We start from the raw sequence: 21,879 nt of genomic DNA, 5'->3' as shown, positions 1-21,879 counted from the left end.
TTTGAAAATCTCCGAATTTTGGGACGATCTTTGCCCTCTGTGGTCGTCTGACAGGCTCCTGTCTGAGGTCGGCTCCCCCAGACTCCATCAGTGGGCTAATAAAACCCAAGTCCTGCCCTCCCTGTCATCCAAGTTCACAAAAACCCACATGAACAGAAGTACTAACTAGGTACAGCTCACCGCTGAAACCATTTATCAGTCATCAGAAAGCAGACACTAAACCTGGAGGACACTGGACTCAGGAAAGCAGACAAAGAATAATAAATTAAACATCCCGTCACACACACACACTTACACACTTATGACAGGCAGTTTGTGTTTCTCTGTTGGGTTAAGTTAAGTCTGTGAATCAGATTGTTCCAAACAGACAAAATAGATGTAGCCAGGAGCCGGCACGTGAAAAGTTATTTTCGAAAGAGCATTTTATCACCAATGCTGATCAGTAAAGGCTGATCTGTTTGCCTGAAGTGATAGTAACCATGAGACTATTTCTTTTTTTGAGTTTTAAATATCACAGACTGTTATCTTTAAACTCACAACAGAAACCTGTATCTATCATGGCTCTACTTTTACCATTAACACCATCAAAGATTTATAGGAAACATACAAATCCACAAGCATATAAACACAAAAACAGAAAACATCCGGACCGTCTCGATTATTTCCACCGGTTCTCACCCTAAACATGTCACATGAGAAATAAGCTGAATCAAGAGACCCCTCTATTTGCTCCATATGTTAGTTTAACCCCTGATCTTATCACTGTGCATCTTTAAATCCTGACTAAACTCTGAGTCGCGTTTTTTAAGAAACCACAGTTTACGCCATCATTCCCTCATGTACTGTCAGGCTTAGTGAGAGAGCTACTGAAAATTAGCCCAACTTTGTCCCGACCGTGCAGTTGGAGGCGCCTGCCAGCCACGACTTGGACTCAGAATAAAAGCCATTCTCTCTAAATGCTTCTAATCACATGTCAAATCTGCACATATGCTTTGGAGTTAGACCTCTTAAATCCACTGTATGTCATTAGGCGCTGAAATATAATCAATTTGTCCCGCACTATGAGGAAGTTTATGAGTTAAGCTCTGGGGGAACTGTTTGACGGGTTCTCAGTTTAGATGTCATGTAGGAAATTATGGACTGAATTTAGAGCTGAATTATAGGAAGCCGGGTTATGTTCATGTCTTTCCCTCGACTTTTTATTCATTCATGCATGAGGCACCAGCCATCATTGCCCCAAATACAGGCAATTTCAGAGAGCAAACACAATGGTATAAACCATTGTGTTTGTAAGGGATATCAATCAGAATTGAGTGAATAGTTTGAATACACTAACAGCTCTTTTACAATGGAAATTAGCAGGTATATGCAGTTTTTTTACTCCTGGGTAAACCCTCTAAATAAAGACGATTGACTCCTTTCCCATTGTCAGTAGAAGAGTCGGCCTTTGTTTTGTTTCCCAGTGCGCCATGTTGGACCTCATGAACGTGCCAGAAACGAAGAAGCTCTTCATCTCGCTTTGCCTGTGTTGCATTTTGAATGATTCAAAGAAAAAACAAAAATCAATAAGGACGTACACAAAACGCAACATGGTGTAGAAAAAGTGCAGCGTACAGACTGCCAAAATAAAGAAGAAATAAGAGTGTTAAATGAATGAATGAAGGACTGATGGATTGATGGATTGACAGAAGGACAGAAGGATGGATGGATGGATGGATGGACAGATGGGCAGAAGGATGGAAGGATGGATGGATGGAAAGATGGATGGATGGATGGATGGATGGATGGATGGATGGATGGATGGACTTCCTAGCCAAGAGTTACGTGACTGTATAGTAAATGTGTAACAGCCTGAACAGCTGACAGGCCAGTGGACACTCCACTGGTTCATGGAGCTGGTACAACACAAATGTTTTGGACAGAGCTACGTAGCTGGTTGTTAGCTGTAGAGCAGCAGACACAGGAGTGGCACAGGTCTTCTCATGTAACTCTGTATATATGAGCATCTTACAATAGTCTACTTCCCATGATGTGGAACTTTTCCCTCAAATCAGATGCAGCCACATACGCACCTCCCTCTCCCCTGCAGCTCCTCTTCATTTCACATTCATAAGCCTGGACATACCAGTCATACACGCACCACATCTGTCTAAATAACACCTCAACAACTCTCCTGTCTGCGCTACTCCCGCTATGATTGCATCTCCATATCGGGGCTGACACACCACTGAGCCCGACTTTTCATTTCCAAAAACGCAGAGTGGTTCTGTGCATGGTTCTCATCTCACATGCAGCGCGGGTCAGACACCTGCCAAGTCATCTCCTGCCAGCCCAGACGAAGAGGATGTGGAGGTGATGGGGGGGTTGACGGCTCCCGGAAGAAAACGCGGCGGCGACAGTCACTTTGGTATATGTGGCCCGAGATGAATTGTGAAAGTTTTCAGGGGAGACACTTTCGCAGTCAGAACAGTGGGTTTCATTTCTTTCCTCGGGCAAGGTCTGCTGCTGCTGCTGTGTGTGTGTGTGTGGGAGAAACTCACCCACACAAGGTATCATCTACCATATCTCACACAGGCTCACAAGGCTAAGTGCTTCTGGCAGCCCTTATTATATTAATGGGAAGTGTTCTGTAGAGGATAATACACACATGGTAGGCAGTGATGAAAGATGGCACCCAGCGAGGGATTAGGGAGATTTGAAGGAATGACAGAGTCGAAGAGAGAGGGGAACACTCCCTCCTTTGTTGCCTCCTCCTCTCTGTCTCTCGTTCTTTTCCTCGGGCACCAAACTGTTGCTCGAGTCGACTCGGGAAGGTAGAGACGGAGGAGGAGTGCTGTGGTGAGAAGAAAAAGGGGGGGAGGCGAGGGAGGTGGGGGGGCTGATAGGGCACAACTGACAGTATATCGTCCCAAAGTAGATCCATGCTCCATCCCGTCTTCCCCCCACTTCGCTCTCACCGCACACATGTGTTTTCCACTCTCGCCTTATCAGGACCAGATGGATCCCACTGTCTTTCTCTTGCATCCCTTCTCCCTCCTCGGCCCACCCCGGCAACCACCTTTCTCCTCCCTCTCTCCCCCCGGCTTTGCTCGTTTATGACACCCCACAGATTTTGTCACTCTGCGGTTTCTGGCAAGGAGAGAGAAATACCAAGCCCAGTCTCCATTTCACCGAGCAAAGAATGAGGGTTTGCCGGAGTGAAAGCACGAGGAGGAGGAGGTTCTCGGAGCACAAACAGGCCTTTCTCCCTCTCTCGCTCTCTCCCTCTCTCCCTTCTGCAGCTCCTCTCCCTTTACTTTCCATATCTTGTTTGTTTGCTCGGCTCATATTTTCACTTTTGCTGGTTTGCGGCTTTAATGTTGGATTCATTTTTATAAATATAATGCTTGTTCAACTCAACCACCCAGATCTCTGTTCAATTCTTCTCTGATACAAATTCTGTTTCAGTAACTTAATCATTCCATTTTTTTCAAAAGAACTTTTTTGAAAACAGTCTAAAGTTCTCCATAGTGAATATTTCAAGAGCAAATTTAGTTTGTAATTTATGTCTCTCGGGAAGTTTTTCAAAGCTCTTCTCACTAACAACCCCATGATGTACAGACACTTGTAACTATGGCAGCCTGGGAGGAACTGTCTGCTTGTGCTGCAACCTATTAATACATGATATAACCAATTAAGTTTGTGTTTCTCTATTTCATTACATGGCAATTTACACATAAAGTGATGTCAATCAGCAAAGTAAAAGTTGGACAAATGAATCCAGTTCACGACAAAATTCAACACTCTGCGGCCTCTATCTTACACAAGGTGCAAAGTCGCACAACGCTCAACACAAGAGTCTTTGCTAGTCTCTGAAATACACAGTTGTCATTGTCCCATCCGGCAGCCACATGGTTAAATACGAAGGCACTCTGAGTACCCATGGGCGTGTGGGTCTTGAGAGAGTTGTGGTCAGGCGCATGTTGTTGGCACATCGCTATGTTGAGGCAGCAGAAAGCTGCAGCACGACTGACAAATATAAACCTGGTCTGAAGTCAGTGACGCAGGATTTCACTGTTATTTTAAGGACACATTAACAAGATAGAAATATGTGCCTGCACATTGCTGGTGTGCAAAATGTGCACAACCGTGTGTGTTTGGAATCCTATGGTTGCTTGAGATGGTTTGCTTGTGCACTTTCACTTTGCACATGAGCAGAAGTGTTTCCTCTGCAGAGAAGCTTCTTGCTACCTGGCTAATCTGCCAATAACAGCAATCCACCAATGTGCAACCACACCTGGCTTTTAAAGGAATGGGGGATGACACTCTAGTTTATTGCATTTTATGATAAAACACCAATGAATAATCAGGAGAATGACAAACCTTTTGAAACATTGCACCTGACAATGAAACCTTGTAGGCAAAATGCACTTGCTCCATGACTTTGAGACCATGTACTTACAGGATTGTAGAAATAGAGCCCTGAATGTTCCTCACCAGTAGCTACATCTGTGTCATATGCCACAAATCAAATACAGTCTTACAGTCTTAACCATCTGCTCAGTGAGCACTTGGAGGATTTCTCTGCTAAGCTTTTGGACACAATGCTGCTTCACATGGGTTCCATCTCGGATAAAGCTTGTAAATAATGCAACTGCTTCTCGTTCATACTCTCTCTCTCTGTCTGTTCTCTCCCACTCACTCCCTCTCCTCCCTGGCTGCTCCGCTTCTCTTACTCAACCTTTCTGAAAGTGCCAAAGGCCTTTGGAGCGACGCTCGGCAGCGAGATATTAATACAAATATGACTGAGTCCAATGGGATATGACAGTAGCGGCAGGGGTTGCTGCAGAGAGGCGTGTGGTTTGGGGGTTTCAGCAGAGGTTTTAAGTCAAACAGGCCCTTTAATGTGGTCGGACTTTGCCCACTTGAGAGGCTGGTGTGAAGTTACAAGATTGGACCCAACTGGGACGGGGCGATGATGGGTTCAACTGCCGGGACGGCCGTGATGTGGGGAAGGCACAGCAGCAGTAGCCCCTTTACTGAAGTACAAACCCAACCCACTCAGTGATGGATCACACACTTCCTCCACTACATTACAGATCAATGGCTCCTGAAGTGAGGGTCATGAAACTGCCTCCAACCCTTAAGGGGATTGTAAATTCTGTCTTCATACACTGGATACTGTTTAATATCAGACACAGTTTATTCATTAGGGCCCCTATATCTCATTGTATTTCTATGGTTCATTTCATGGCATAAACCAGCAAATAATAAAACATCCTCAAAAGATATGTTATAACTTGATGAAATAGGTTTTACTGTAGGTAAAACTGGATAAATGCAAACCACTGTTAGATAACCATTTAAAGTACACTTAATATTTTGTGTCATGCAGAATTATGGAGTTAAATTAGAAATTGGATAAAGAAGATAGAGAAGTGTAAAGTAAAAATAAATAAGAGCTAAATAGAAAGGAAAGACAAAAATTAATACCTAGCTGTGAACTTTCTGTTTATTTTCTGTTTATTTCATATGGAAATTAGATTTGTCAAGCGGTGTCTCCCTGATTATTGCATTAGAATGCAATGTTACAACACAACGGCAGAATGCCAAAAATATTTGAGCACAATTCCCAGACTGCATTTGCCTAAAGTGACTCTGACATTCCTCCAAAAAATCAAACCAATGCCAGTTTTTAAATGATTTACTTTCCACCACCATGTCAAGAACGACGCTTCGGGAAAGTGAAAAGCTACTAATTGTTCTTTAAGAAATAATTTTCTAGTGCCTAGTGGAAACACACAACAATTCTCTCATAGTATCTAATCTGCATTATTCTGTGTCAAAATACAAATTCAGAAATTGCTCTAACAAATAAAACTACACTGAAAATAACTAAGATCGTCTCATCCCGACAAGAACAATGTCTCCTGTTTGACCAAGACCATTAAAACCCTGGTGAAGTTAAGGAACAATGACAGTTGCTGAGCCCATTCAGCCAACAACACACCAACACCCAGTCAAGAAAATACTGAAGCTTGACCTCACCAAAACCCCGTCTGTAACATGAAGCCTCCTAGAAGCCATAGCCTTATACAATCAAGCCCCCGCTGAACCAGACCTCAACCACAAACCCCAACCCTCCAATACCGGCCCAGCACTATCATTCTTCTGTATCTGTACTCCCTTTCTCTTTCAAACACACACACCACAGTCTTTACTCATGTGCACAATACACACACAAACACGTGCGCACACTCATGCAGTGGTCAACCCATGTACCTATCTAGCCACCAGATGAAAGCTGCTTCTGTGGGCAAGTCTGGATAAACTAAGAAGGTCTCCTGGGGCCTACCGACCCAACCCATGAAAACGTTTGTATGCGTGTACCCATAGACTGTATATGAAACCTGTCAGTTTCTATAGAAATAGTATACAACTATAATATAGTTCATGGTCTCAATCGCGAGGTTGAAGTCTTCTCCAATACAGCATGATGTTCATTTTGTAAATTACTGCCCTCTTTAGAGTCAAATAGACCAGTGGTTCCCAAACTAGGGGTTGGGACCACCTGAGGGGTCGCGAGACACAGAAAGGGGGTCACATGATGATTTCCAGAAATCAAACACAATGTATAAGCAATTCAAAATAGCATATTTTAACCGTAATCTGTCAGGAAACACTGCAACAAGTGATTCTTTTGTGTAATGGGGGTTGTAAGTCTCTAACATGGATATTTTTGGGGTCATGGGCTGAAAAGTTTGTGAACCTCTGAAAAAGACGATAAAGCTTGATATACATTGGGCTATGGATGTGGTCTGATTGACAGCTAGTGCTGTCCAATGGGTGCAAGTCGCAGGTGTAGGTCGAATGTCAGTCAGGCCCACCCACCGCTCCTCCAAATATGGTTACTACTGGTTTCAAAAAAACAAAACGGTGCTGGACAAAAAATGCCAAACTCAGCTTTAAAATGTCAGTTAACAAACCAGTGGGTTTCACGGTGGCGGATGCAACTTGCATGTACTGCATATTTACAGCAAGTGTAGATAAGGATGGGAGGTGGTGGGTGAAAATAAAAATAGACAGTAGAGGAAGAGGCCCCCCAGCGTCCCCCAAAACTTTAAAAGTTAGAACATGCTCGCACATTAAGAGCCATTTGATCTGCGGCTAACTAGAGAGCCGCAACTCTGTTTGCAAAGGAAAGTCCTCTCTCCTCTCATCTAACCACTCCTACGTTCCTTTCATCCAAGTCCAGCAGCGACAGGAGGAGGCGGGGCTGATGCCCAATGACATGCAACCTCCTCTTTCTCTTTTCACATCTCATTATCTTATCCACATCTTATCCTCGTCTGTTTACCCCTTGTCTTTTCGCAGCCGGCTCTCAACGTCTTTTCTTTTTTATGTTCCTGTTTTTCTGTCGTTTACTTCTCTTTCTCCCTTCGTGAAAAGACCGTGGCACATTCCCAGGCCGCACTAACTCGCTGACTAACATGTTTGGGTGGGAAAGCGGGGCACTTGAGTGTTTCTGTTTTCTTTCAGTCTTTCTTCTTTCGTTTCTCCATCTGATATCAATTCATCCGACGCACAACCTTCCAGTAAACACTCACTTGGAACAAAATCGACTGTGTTCGTATAGAGGTGGTTTGTGTGTGTCAGGACTTCAAAACAAACTACAACGACAATGCGCCATTCTGTTACAAAATGAAATGTCATCCATCATCCTCTCATCAGTGTATGTGCACTAACACTTGTATACATTTGAAGCCCCACTTTATTGATGAGCATTTTATCAGCTGCTTTAACACTGACAGTTCACATATCAGCATGCTCAGAAACTGTTAATAAAGTCAGATTTTACTGCACAGATTCTGTCAGACAACCACATGGAAAAACTACTGAATCCTTCAGCTACAAGATACATGGCTGTAATATATACCCGAGACCACATGGATTTCAGCAGCAGCATAAATTATGGTGCAGTGAAAGAATGGAGGCCTTTAAAAATCCATTATGGAGCTGTATTTGTATGGCGAGCTTTAGATCGAAATATTTGCACGCAGCGTGTGGTCTGCAGGAATATGTGGTTCTCTGTGCATTTAAGAAAAAAAGAGAAGAAATCTACTTCCTCTGTGTGAACGAAGCTTGAATGTGCGAGTATGTGGGTGAATGTCTGACGCCGCTACGGTGATCAAATTGCTTGTGACATTTATACGACTACAGGTGTATTTTCATATCTATGGTGGTTTGCATGAAGTTCACTTTTTTGGGAAGCAGCACTTCTGACATTAGATGCAGCATCAATGTGGGTGGGCTCACACACACACACACACACACACACATGTGGCAGCCTCGGATTAGGAAGCGGTAGGCCACATCATTTTACTACCAAGACGTCTCTATAGGGCCTCGCCTGTCTCCTGGGAGCGGTGGAGCCCTCACACCCAGTCCTTCAATCCTCTCTCTCCCCCTCTCTCCCTCCTTCCTTCTGCCGTTTTCGAAGTGTCACTTACTATTTGCGTCACACTTGTCAATGAGTTTGTTTCCCACCAAAACCTCAGTTTCTTCCATTACAACTGGTCTCCAGAGGCAGTGATCAGAAATAATCCAATCTAGGAGGGTCAAATTAATGCATGTGGAGGATTTCCGCTTTTTTCGTGCATTATTTTCACTCACAAAGGTTCTGCCATTATAGAGCAGAAAAGAGAAGGAGAGCTGTAGATTACTGGACGCTTTGTTCCATGTACTGAAGCTCTGTGGCAGTTACATTCTCACAATTCACCACATCTAAAGGGACAAAAATGGCAAACTTCCTGCTCACAGAAACAGGCCATTCCCGTTAAATTATACAGAAATTGGAAATGTGAGGGAAGTTGGATAAGTACCTGACAGTGAAAGATGTACTCAGGTGTGGATTTCTTAAATTTGATGTTCCACACCAGGGCAACACCGTCTGGTTCATGAGGAGCATCTTCATTATTGTTGTAGGAGGCAACCATCAACTCTGGATACTGAGGGAGAGACAAAAGAAAGAGGTGGATGTTAATAAATGCAAACAAGTTCATGATAGAGCTGCTCCCATTCTCCTCAGTTTCAGAGATTTTAAACTTGCTTGTCTGCTTTTACATCGTGGTAGAGTTACACTTATACTGTAAACAAAGATGGACGATGTGTGTCTGGTGATCATAGCGTGAAGCTGTGGTATCAGATTCCCACCGTTACATGTGCTCAGGCAATCGCGAGTCAGTCTCAGCTGTCAATCATGACATCTCACCATGTTTTATAGGATCAAATAACTGATTAAAACCAAGTACTCTAACATTGTTACCATGGAGGAGCCAGGGTTTGGGATCTATACTGCAGCCAGCCACCAGGGGGTGTTCGAGATGATTTGTCCTCACCTCAGTGGCGCCGTCATGTCGTCCATCTTTATTTACAGTCTAGGATTCAAAGTAACGCACAAAAGGCTGCAGGCTTTACCTGAGGGGACCAGTCGAGACAGGTGACGACGCGATGTTTCGACCAGTGTTCATCGTAGAAGAGTCGACTGAAAGAGAGACTGGAGCCACTGCCAGAGTCTCTGGAGGCAGAGAGCAGAGAAAAGGGTCAAAGGTTACTTCTTGAGCAGACCTGGAGAAAACAGATTTGTTCTAGTCCCACAACAGACACTTGTCAAAGTATGTACATAGTTATCTGCCTAGAAAAAAGATCTTCAGTCAGTGGTGGTCTTTTGTGATCACGGCTTTAATCTACGTGACACGGTAAATAAGCAGGATCAACTTTTTTCAGTTTCAGGGATCTCAGGGATCAAAACCTTTAGCGGTGCTCCCTTAGATTAGCCAGCAGTAAACCTTAAGGAATTACAAATCATACTATGACATTATTTTACTTTTTTTACAAAAGACTGGAACTAGAAACTTATTTTAAAGGGACACTCCACACATTTTACACATCAAGTTCAGTTTACTCAGCAAGAACTTCTCAGCCTGTATACTGTTGTTGCTGAAGTAGCTTTTTGACTTCTACTGCTGATTTTGTCCATTCTTTTTTCATCTGTCCCTTGTGAGTCTCCCAACTTTATAAACATGGATTACTAATTTGCTTAAATACCTCTTTAAAAATGTCTTTCCTTTCAGCACAACAAATTGCATGTTTCAGAAAAGTAGAATCTGCTCTGAGGAACTGAGTTTTCTGACTGGATTTGTATCACTAGTGTGGAACCTAAACATATGTGTTAACTTGAAAAGTAAAGAGTTCTGTGTCAGTGGTCACAGTAGTAGTAGTACCACTACCACCGCAGTTTTTGTGTGGCACCCCAGAAAGGGAGAAGTTACCAGAAAAGAAGAAAGAAAAAAAAGAAAAGAAGGGCACTGAAGTTAAGCGCTGGGTCATGGCCTGTTTTAGACATAATCTCTATTTGACCACAGGCTTGATGCTTCTCTGTGGCTGCAGCGGTCAAGGTTGAGGTAAGTAAGTAAAAAAAGCCTTCTTCTGTGGATACTGAACCAGCTTTGCACTTATGACTCACAACTTCAACCGCCACATGGATAACATGGAGACAACCCTTCGGATGGCAAGAGGACAATGCTCTTCAGGATGTGATGGTTGTCAGTTCACAGGAGGTTTTAACCCCCGGAGAGTGTGACATCAGCAAGAAGACATTCATTTTGAAGAACAAAGGAGCCTCGAGGCCCCTGGAGTGAAACAGTGGGCATGAGTCAGTCTCAGTGCATTTTCTCAGTTCGCAGCATGCGAGTAAACACTCACATGTGCTTACACATCCAAACACATCCTCCCTCCTCCTGTCCCCTCCCGCCTCCTCCTCCCCGCCTCCTCACCCCTCTTTGTCCTCCGGGTCTCGGCCGCTGTAGTCAAAGAAGATGTCGCTGTCTTCGGCCAGAGCTCTCTCCATCACTCGGATGCTGCAGTCAAAGAAACTCTGAAACTCAGAGGAGTGAAGGATCTGCTGCCGCTCTTCCTCTGTCAGCTCCCTCAGCACCGAAAATGTGCCTGATGGAGGGAAGATGAACATGAACGCATGAGCATGTGAGGGATTTATATTAATAAGATACAGAGAGAAAACTTAAATCTTTCCCCTTAGTTTAAAATCAATACATCTAAAAGTTTAAAAAATCACCAAAATATTGGTAGATACATTTTTTGTTTTACTAACTTAACAATTGACCTGTCTTAGCTCAACTTATTGTTATTTCAGTATATCACCAGGTTTCCTCTTTTGTGGAAGAGCCTATGTAAAGCACTGTCATGACAATATTAATTCAAAAATAACAATGCCTGTGATTGCTTCTTTTTTTAAATATCCAATTTTGAGTTGTTTTTTTAATAATTAGCTTTTCTGTTTCCTAAATTTCATATATTTCACGAAGTTACAAGGTATCACATCATTTCTAGGCATTCCCAAAAAATGAACCACTACATATAAAGTTTAATAATTAAACAGACTCTGGACTGTGTTACCGTCTGCTTCTAACTGTAATAGGACAAACATCCTACTGAAAACTACCCTTATATGATCATTTACAAGCCCACAGATGCAGTACTGTCACACAGTATTTCCTCCGTCCCTGATGTCAGATTAACATTCACTTCATCTCTATCAAAACCAGAATCACGTCCAGGACATAATAAACTACAAACAGTTCCTAATGCACCTTTCCTAATAAAAAACAACAGTAAGAACTTCATAAACAAGAGAAAAACAAAGCCCTCTGAGCGACCCGCCTCCCTTTGAACGTAATGGCTGCACAGCACGCCGTCCCCTTTTTGAAGTCACTGTCCCCAAGCGCACACGGAATCTTTTTTTACACACACAAACATGCACAGACACACACATATTTTGACCTTTACCCTGCCTCTTGACTTTGATCCCCCCCATCCCTTTGTATTTCTTACGAGTTGTCAGAAAAGACCCAGTGAATCGAGTGGCAGAGATCAAAGGCCAGACCTTCTAATAGGCCCGGATGGAGAGGAGATGGATGACTGTGTGTTTATGAGTGAATGTGTGTATATACATCACTGTGTGTGTGTGTGCGTGTGCGTGTGTGTGTGATTCAGACAGAGTCACGGATGTGTTTGTGTGGCTGAATATGAATATATCTATCATCACTCAACTCTGTCTTTATTATTTACCACATGAACCCTCCACATACGCATATTTATACACACACACACGCTCTTTCTTTTCCTCTCCACTTTGAAGTGCAGTTGGGGGGAGTGGTCAAGTGACAGGTTTTTAATCAGCGCTGACCCTCACATGCCACGGAGCTGATATGCTGGCCCCGTCTTAACCCCCGGCGCAACATATCGCCACCCTTCCGTCTGATACACCCACTGACTGGGAGAGGGTGTGACACACGAGTCCCCGTGTTTCGTGACAGCAACGAGTGAGGACTTAAGAATGATGAATGGGGATCCCTGTAGTGACCATAGACTATATATAAAGATGGAGAACATGAAAGATACCATAAAGTGAAGCCAAAGCGTCTCAATTGCCACGTGGTGCCTACCTGCAGTACAGGTTATAAATACAGCCTACTCCAGGTTAGTTGATTGGACATGGATCAAACTAAACAGTTAAAGTACATGTTAAAAATAACTTTTTCACAGATTGTTTCTGTCGAGGACCTTGCTACCTGGCTCAATATATTTTAGCTTCATTTCTGGAAAGCAGGAGGAAGTGAAGCAATCTTTATATCCAGTAGATAGCAGTACCTGAGGCATGAACTGCCTCATATATCAAGTTAGTTTATGAGACGGGAATATTAGTGACATAATTCCTGAAGTGGTTGACAGAAGTCTGACCTCCACAGTTTTTACATTTCCATCATCCGTCCGTCCTCGTACCTTCTTTGTTTTCTCTGTTGTCGTCTTCATCCTGCTGCTCTGACTCGGGGCCTGGCTTTGCCTCCATCATCTCCTCATCTTCCTCCTCCTCCTCTACTGAGAGTAGGAAAAAAAACGACAGAGAGAAAGCACTCATGTTAATCAACAGCTGTTCCAATTTACCTCAACCTCCTGCTGTGTGCCGCCCCCCCCTTCTTACCAAAATAATCATTGCCAGACATGGTACACCTGACTAACAAACATTCAGTCCAAATGGGTTTCATTTACCAACACACACACCCACACACACGCACACATATTTACAAAAACAATATGAAGCACAAAAGCAGCAGATTTTCCATCAAAGTTGCTAATGTACATTAAATATACGTTGACTTGGGAGAAGAGGTATCACAGGAAACAAGCCGGGGCCCATTTCCATGTTGTAGCTGAAGCATGTGTTCACATGGTCCCCATGTGTGGGGATACTGCACTCATCATGCACGCAAACGAGACGCACACAAAGACACACACAGTCCGAGGGAAAAGTCGGAGTTGTATGCGTTCTCCTATTTCTCTCACCTTTGACCCCAAGCAAAGAGATCCAGTGATGTGTGTGTAAAAGGGGGATTCCCTTTGGATTTCCTCCAATCAGGCTCTGCAATTACACTCCACTTTCCAGGATTTATTGGAAGTGTGTGCGCTGTGCGCTTGGGGTTCAAGTATGAAGGGTTATTGTCAACATAGGCACCTGCTTGTCAGCTACTGCCCCCAACACCCCTCAGGGTGTGTGTTGGTAACCCTCGCCAACCTCTCCTCCTCTTTTCTGCCGCTCCCCTCCCTCCGAAACAGATGCTGAGAGTCAGGGGCCTCTCCGAAGACCTCTTAACACCCTGACACCGTGACCAGACACCTGTGGTCTGCCAACACACATGCTGTACACACACACACATACGATCTGTTTCTCTCACACACACAGACACACACCCGGGGCCCTCACCCGCAGTGCCAGGGGTGGTGAGGGGTTAACTGGCGCAGGGTCAAGCTGACAACAGTCGCTCAGTCCAGTGAGAGGAAGTGACTACATCACACCCTCAGACGTGTCATGTCTCGCTCTCACACACACAAGCACACACGTCAGGGTGTGTTTAACTCAGTTGGAGTATGGCCTGGGGCACTGTTAAAACCACTCTCTCAAGAGCCTCTCTTGCACCGGATGAACTGTCCATTTATCACTTGTACTCGCTTAAGCTGCTCTTTAAAAGCAACAAATATGATTATAATTGGTTGAACACTTCAGTGAATTTATTATGAATATCGTCGCATTATTTGACTTCATCATTTTAGGCTTCCCAGTACCTCCTTCTCTCATCCTGCCTTTGTGTTTTCTTTTGTTTTTCACTTCCAAGCAAACCTTTTTTGATATACGACTTTCATTTTCGTACTGTGTGTATATAATAAATGACTAAGCTAAATCAAACACATGGCGGCAGGGCTCAGTCCAAGTCGGTGGTTAACAGCCAACTGCAGTGATCCAAACACCAGTGACCCACCAAGAGACCGGAGAGGACCAGACGGGCAGGCTGCCAGACGAGCTCCATGTCGGAGCTGCCAAAACAGACAAGCTGCAGACAGAAACACACAGGAAAACCCTTCTTTGGAGCCCTTTGTCTCTCCCCCTGTGTTCATTTCAATTACAATCTCCTTGACAGAGGTTTTTGTCATCTATCAGTCATTACTCCCCTCAACAAACGCTGGTTGGTAATCTGCAAAGATGTGAAAAAGCAAATGGAGTTCCACTAACAAACGTGCATTAGACACTTCTATTCTATTCGGCTCTATTCTGCTTTCATGACCTTACGTGACCAGTCCGGTGGTTGGAATGTGTGGTGATGAGGATGGGAGGAGCGTAAGCAGAGGAGAGAGAGAGACCACATTGAGGAGCGGTCAAACTGTCAGCCCCCGGGACCACAGGACTATGGAGCAAGGCAGCGTGATTCATGGCCTATGGGTTACCTCACTAAGGGGAGACGGTCCAATTCCCGTACGGAGATACTGCTGATGTTGCTGCCAGTGGCCATGCATCAAGTTGTTCTGTCAGTCACGCACCAAAAATATCCCAGCAATCTGCTTTGAATGGAACTTTTCAGAGATGCTTTTCAGTGTGTGCTCAAAGTAAAGCCCAAACGACTGTACAATGCGGTAAATGATACTGGAAAATGGGGCTTATGGGTAAGAGAACAAAACTTTATGCAAAACGTGCATGCAAACACACACAGAGGCACTGCAGGGTTTCCTGTCGAGCTGCAAAAGAAGCAGGGAAGGGAATTCAAAAGAGACAATCTTCCACAGTTTGAGTGTGTGTCACTGCTTGTCTGCGGGTTCACTTTCTGACTGCACACTATCCTGTTTCCACCTCATTCCAGTCACGGGAAGCTTTCTCTTTCCACCTGCTGCTTAATACCGCTTCTCGCTGCAGGACAACAGGTTAACCGGTCTCCTCCCCCTCGCCACAGACGGGGGGTCCACCTTGATGAAACGCGACTTGGGGGCTGCTGTTTTGGCCGGCTACACGCCCGGGGTAATGATATCCTTGGTAGCCCGGGGCCACCGCATCTGGCTGCCTCAATCTTCCCCTGGCTGCTACCTCACGCTGACCAGGCCCAGTCAATTCAGCACATCCTGGCAGGTATGCAGACACACACTCACAGTGTGGAGGTACAAACACACCGTACACACACACACACGCACCGAGGTGTAAAGGTGTGTGTAAATGCACACACACAATCTGAGGCATATCCACATGTCTAAATGTCACTGTTTATAGTTAGACTTGTGGTCATGCTGGTCGCAGCTTTCTTTGAAATGCGCCCGTTGTCATGAACGCACTGTTGTTGTAACCAACCACGTTTCCTACATTGATGAGTCACCAGTTAATTCAAAATGTATTGTATCATGAGACTGGGAGTCGTCTTTTCATTTAGTATTTGAGTCTACAAACTTTCAGTCATTTTGTCACCTCCACTACATGTTTTTCACTCAGGCAGACTCATAGCAGCAAAGTCCCACCTCCATGTTAGTCAATCGGCACAGTGCAGTCACTGTGGTGGTCCTGATCGGGTCCGTGTCAAACACCATCTGATTAAAACTCTTTTATTCTGGTTTCATTTCCAAAGAAAGTGCTGCAAATATACATCAGGCCTCTTTTCATGCTCTCTGGCAAAGAGTTAAATCTTGTAATTTTGTGATTTTAAAATGGTTTTCCTCCTGGATACAGAGTGTAGAGCTTGACTTGATGCAATGTCCTTCACAATGCTTGATCAGTCAATGAGACAGAAGCACTTGAGTCCATTTTTAGTGCAATTAAGACCATACTTCTGTCACTGGCAGAACGGTTCTTAACCACCGCTGGAAATGTGCTTCAGCTCATGTTCAGCAATCGACCACCCTCTCTCATCTTAATGAAGTCTCACAATCGGGTTTCCCACTTGTTCAGACAGTTCCTTTCCATGTGCAGCCATGTTGTGTTCGACACAACCCAGGCCAAAGGAAGCTGAGGGGTTTCACTAGAGAACCGGTGTCAGATTGGCTGTTAGATAACCATAATGGAGGAATTGGAATCAGGAGAGAAACAAATCTGAGCAGGTAAATACTAAATAGATATAAACTTCTGTTGATATGAATTGTATTATATAAATTATAGTTGTATATCAAAATGAACGACTCCAAGCACCTCATAATTGAAAATTAACACAATGAGTAATTAAGGATTTTTACAGTTTTGAAGGGATTTTTACATCATTGAAGATGGAGCCAGTGAGTCTTTGTCTTTTTTTGTGTAAAATGTTCATGAATGATTAAGTGATATAATTGCTTAATTAGCCTGATTTTCTAGTCAATTAATTTTGCTTCAATTTTATGAATTATAATGCATAACAGATCATATAGTTAATTGTATCAAATACAGAGTTGATTCCTTCATATGTCATGGAATGAAAAGTATACTGTATATCAACAGTAAAACTATGTTATACTAAGAAATGTGTGATCGTTCTGTAGATTGACTTATATATATATATATTTATCGAATTCAAACATTAAACAAAATCAGTCCTCTTATACATGCTTTTACGTTGACCTGATTCTCTGAAACCTTTATCTGCACCTACCCATCACTCTTAACTTCTCACACAGACAAGGAGTTAGCTTGTTATTAAAATGCAACTGTCGACTGTATTGAAGCTTATTAACACTTTATAATCATGTTTTCTGGGCCAGTAGGAGCATCGTTGTTTCCCTTATGGACCACGAGTAGAGGGAAAGAGTTCAGGTGAGAGTAATGTGCTGATGTGTTTCTGAAATAAAGAAAACAGTTTTAATGAAGACTGATGCACTGCTGAGACTTTCATTATCTTGTATTAATTCACAGTAGGCAGCTACTATCGAGCATGTGGAGGAAAGAGTTTTAAAGACACTGACAGCATATAAAAGACGTACACTATCTTCTGCTTCCCTTCGCCTAAAGGACAATGAGGTGTGTGTGTGTGTGTCACGACAATAATGCGTTACCATGTGCTCTGTTTGTTAAAGATCAAAGCAGTTTGCGAACCCTTTATTCTGAACGCAACCCACAGTGAGCGCGAGTGTGCTGAAATGTGTTGCAGAGAAGTTGGCGTGGTTATCAAAGAGCTGAGGGTGTGTGTGTGTAGACGGAGGGATGAGACCAGGTTTGTCATCGTCTGCATCACAGGAGCGGAGCTGCAGATTTATCTTATCGGTGTGGAGGTGACTGCTCAACTGAGTCACACCCAATCAAAGTTGACAGTGCTCATAATTTTCTATAGATTTCTATGATATTAATCATAAAGACAGAGAGACATTGATAAGAGAGAGGGGAGGCGTCGAAAAATCTGTGAGTGGGACACAACAGAGAGATCCGGCAGGATATTGGGGGATCCCACGCACTGGGAATAACCCTACAATATCATATATGGGCACACATAAACACACACACACACACACACACTTAGACAGAGTTCGCAGGGGTTCTGGGAGGATGACTGTTGAGCAGACCACAACACAAGCACTATGCAGAGGAGTAGGAGGAGATCGACAAGACTTGAAAGGCTCCTCTAATGTGGGCCTGGCACGACACACACACACACACACACACACACACACTCACACTCACACTCACACTCACACAAACCCAACTCTTTTTGTCACAGAGAGACACAACACACATACTCCCACTACATTCACTTCACCTCTGCATATGTTACAAATGACCTGAGGCATCAGGGGAATTCTCTCACTTTTATTCGTCCCACCTCCAGTAATGTTATCCTTGTTATCCAATTACCAAAAAGAAAAAAGAAAATGATAAAAGCACAATGATTTTACATGATTGATAAATGATGTCGGTCAGAAATAAAATGACGCAATCTTAAAATAAATAAAATGTGATCTGATAGGCCTGTAGGAAATTTCTCGTCACACCGGGCGTTATTTTTGGCACACAAACATGAACATTTCATTATGTGGGATGTAGATCTAAAAAATGGTGTCATCTCTAAACAGAAGATCGCTGCACATACAAAGCATAACTCTTCACAATCCTTGTTCATTAAGGCAGGAAATTCCTGTTTTCACACATCTGGAACAAGCTCACAGGTCATTTGAGTAAAAACCCAGAGATTAAAATAAACACTTCATTCATCCCTCTTTTGATAGTTAAGCCAGTCATACTTTTTGCATGCCTTTTACCCACTGACAAGTGTCCTAGTGAACTGTCCTGAGCAATTTACACAGGTCTCTATAGTCTGTTAATATTGATGTCTCAGTTAAAACTTAAAATCTTTCTAAACACAGAGGAACACTTACATCTGTGAGTCAGACTGGACAGCAAATTGATGGGTTAGACGAAGCTTTGCTCTAAAGTTGAACAGACTTTATCCGAAAGCTTAAATTGCTTGAAAAATAATATATTTTATAATTTATTTAGTTTCGAGAGCAAAGTGAAAATGCTTAAAATGTCCTGCACAAATAATCCTCTGAAACCTGTTATTTAAGGTTGAATGATAAAAGATAAAATTAACACGATATCATTTTCTTCAATAGCAATAACACAAATTAATTATGCATTGCACCAGCACGGTGAGGGGTATAACACATATCATTGTTTTGAATGTTTTAACTTAAAAAAAAGTCATTTTCTGCACAAAAATAAGTGTCTGAAATCAGTCTTATAACTTGCAACAAATAAACTTTTGAAATTTACCATAATAAGTATCAATATCGACTGATCAACAATTTTGGCCACATCACCAAGCCCTACTTTAACTTCAGTTTGTTAATTTTATTCCTTTTTTTCCATTTGGTTTAATAGGAAATAATATTTAAAATTCAGCATGGTTCATCAAGTCATGATTGCCACAGTAGGGGTAAAAGTATACACACACATTAGCAGCGCGACCTGATGTGAAAGCGGTGAGGTTAAAAACCGCAGGATGATTTAGATTAATTCATCTCTTCACCACACTGATCAAACAGTGTGTATGTGTTTGTGCACAGCCGGGTCCACACCTTGTGCAGACGCATGCCCACACATAATCAGCTGTCATTAATGCAGCCCATTCAGGCCTTTGGGGGTGTGCGGCAAGCCTTGCTCTGTGCTGTGGGTGCAGCGAGAGTAGATTCACTGCCCATATCTTTCTCCCCTTCAGTCTCTTTCTCTCTCACCCACCCCCCTCTCCTCGAGCCGTGCCACCCAGGCTTGGCCCCGACCCAGACCCACATCTTTAAAGTGAGCCATCATGCCATGCCACGCCGCGCTGAGCCTGGCCGCAAGGCCCTGATTAAAAACCATGACTTCAAACTTTCCAAACTGTCAAATACCCAGTCAGAGGGAGAGAACGAGAGACGGACCGACAGAAAGAAAGTCTTACATAAAATCTAAAATTCTTATACAGCATCAATTCGCTTTTCTACGCATCATCTGAGCAGGAATTTGTGTCACTCAGAAACAACAATGTTCTCATCTGTGTGTGTGGCTCGGATGGCGATTGGTGGTTTGTGTTTGCCACTTGGATGACGATGGTGTTTCATTTTGTTTTAACGAGGGACGCACGGACACATGGGACAAACAGCTTTTATAGGCCTGTTAGACGTTGATGCTTGGGGGTTGAATATTTCTGAATTGTACTAAAATATACAACTGCTTCCACAGCACCTCAGCAGCACATCCAATAAATAAACAACAGCATATTCTCAGGAAAAGGAGCTCAATTAGTGAAAGAAAAGACTTGTTTTAAATCCTGTAAAATGTTGTCAATCAAATTAAGATTTCTTCTGAGATATGTTTGTGCATAAGTTTGATTATTTGGAAAAATTATGACTGTAATGTAATTTCATTTGATACTTATTTCTAATAGCAAATCTGTCAACCTCATTGTAAGACTGAGAGAGCCATCAAGTATATAATCAAGTATATGTGCTAAGAGTGCTCCCTGCTGGAGAGTTGCAGAATAGCAGTCAACACTGCTGCGAAGCAGAAAACCAGCATAATGATCAAATTTCCCTTCAATCAACTGTCAAGCTGTAAACTTGATGATGTCGAAATAGGTCAGAATCATTTGCAACTTGAATAGAGTTAGTTGATTTTGAAGCGTGGAGAGTTTCCACTATGACTAAAAAACAAATTGCCTTGTTAGAAGATTAAATATTTACTTTTACCTGACAAATAAAGTTAGTGATTTTGTAAATAAAATGTCTGTATTTAAAAAAAACAATTCCTCAGGGTGTCATTGTTAAACTGCAGGTAAAAGTACACAAGCAAGCATTGAAATGGTTAATAGCCATCAGACCGAAACGGCTGAAGTGAAGCAGGGCTATGAGCTGCAGGCTAACTGTGGCAGTGAACCGCTACCCTCTCAAATGAAAACCCCTGGAGAGTCGAAAGGATCTCGGAGTACAAGGGAGACCACCCAGGGAAAGGTTCATGCCCCACTGTTGTTTTACACACACATAAAAAATGCAACAAGGGGGGAGAGGGTGGGGCGCACATGTCAAAAAGTCAAGTTCAACAAAACACAAGTGAGAAGAGGGAAAAAAAAGAAAGAAAACAGGCGGTAGAGTTAAAAAGAAAGAAAGCAACACGTGAAACTGTATTCCTACTCATCTCAAGCAATCTTCAGATGGCAAATATTACTCTGGATGATGGTCATTTTGCCAAAGAGAGAAAGAAAGCCAGGGAGAGGGAGATGAAGAAAGGGCTCATGTACCTTATTATACGGTGGTCATAGGGGAAAATTGCAATCATCTGTGACTCATTTGGAATACCTTACACACTGCGAAAGACATTATTTTTCTCTAATATCAAGAACTTCTCTGGGCTTCGGCTGCCACGGACGGTTTTTGACAGAAACCGCTTGGGACGCTGCATCAATTTTGGGGAGTGAAACGGGAGAGAGGGCTGCGCCCTTTAGAGTTTGATGACGGTGAAACTGAGCTCTGAGACGTTTTATGAAGCGAGAAAGTGATAAGCGCTGGCCGATTATGTGTATCTGCAGGGAACAGATGAGGGGAGAACCTAATGGCAAAGCCTAAATCTGACATGAAGCAGAAGAAAGTGTGTGTAACATGTATGTATAGCATGTGTGGCACAGTATTAATGGACCCAAAAGTCACCAGAAACATTAAAAGATAATTCTTATATCTACTTTCAACATAGGAATTTACAGCAAAACAACTGAGTACATTTTGTTCAAGGTCTTCTAGGTACACTCACTATAGTTATTCTCTACATGGATTTAGCCTCTAACAACGCACACACACACACACACACACACAGACACACACACACCTTCGGTCCTGTTTTACCCGCCTGTGCTGGAACAACAACAATGTACGAGGCAAGCACTTCCATATGTGGCTACGCACACATCGTATATATATATGCACATACACAGACACATAAAGCAACGTATAAGTACCTCGCCATGAGAAACACACACTCATGCAACCACATTCCTCCCTTCAGGACCTTGAAGACTCTGCCCG

The 21,879-nt window shown here is 43.1% G+C and overlaps 1 protein-coding gene across 11 annotated transcripts in view; it reads right to left on the bottom strand.

Moving 5' to 3' along the window:
* The window catches only part of LOC118125305 (cytoplasmic dynein 1 intermediate chain 1), a 56,405-nt gene that overhangs the window by 19,384 nt on the left and 15,142 nt on the right, over nt 1–21,879 (bottom strand). For all 11 annotated transcript variants that reach the window (XM_035183767.2, XM_035183768.2, XM_035183774.2 and 8 more), the window contains 4 exons: nt 12,841–12,936; nt 10,815–10,986; nt 9,457–9,556; nt 8,862–8,987 (listed from right to left, as the gene is read on the bottom strand). In XM_035183767.2, the coding sequence (XP_035039658.2) occupies nt 8,862–8,987; nt 9,457–9,556; nt 10,815–10,986; nt 12,841–12,936 (494 nt within the window). The remainder of the gene's footprint in view (nt 1–8,861; nt 8,988–9,456; nt 9,557–10,814; nt 10,987–12,840; nt 12,937–21,879) is intronic.

Source organism: Hippoglossus stenolepis, chromosome 17 (assembly GCF_022539355.2).
Source record: "Hippoglossus stenolepis isolate QCI-W04-F060 chromosome 17, HSTE1.2, whole genome shotgun sequence".
Lineage (NCBI taxonomy): Eukaryota > Metazoa > Chordata > Actinopteri > Pleuronectiformes > Pleuronectidae > Hippoglossus > Hippoglossus stenolepis.
This window is presented reverse-complemented; position numbering and strand designations above follow the sequence as displayed.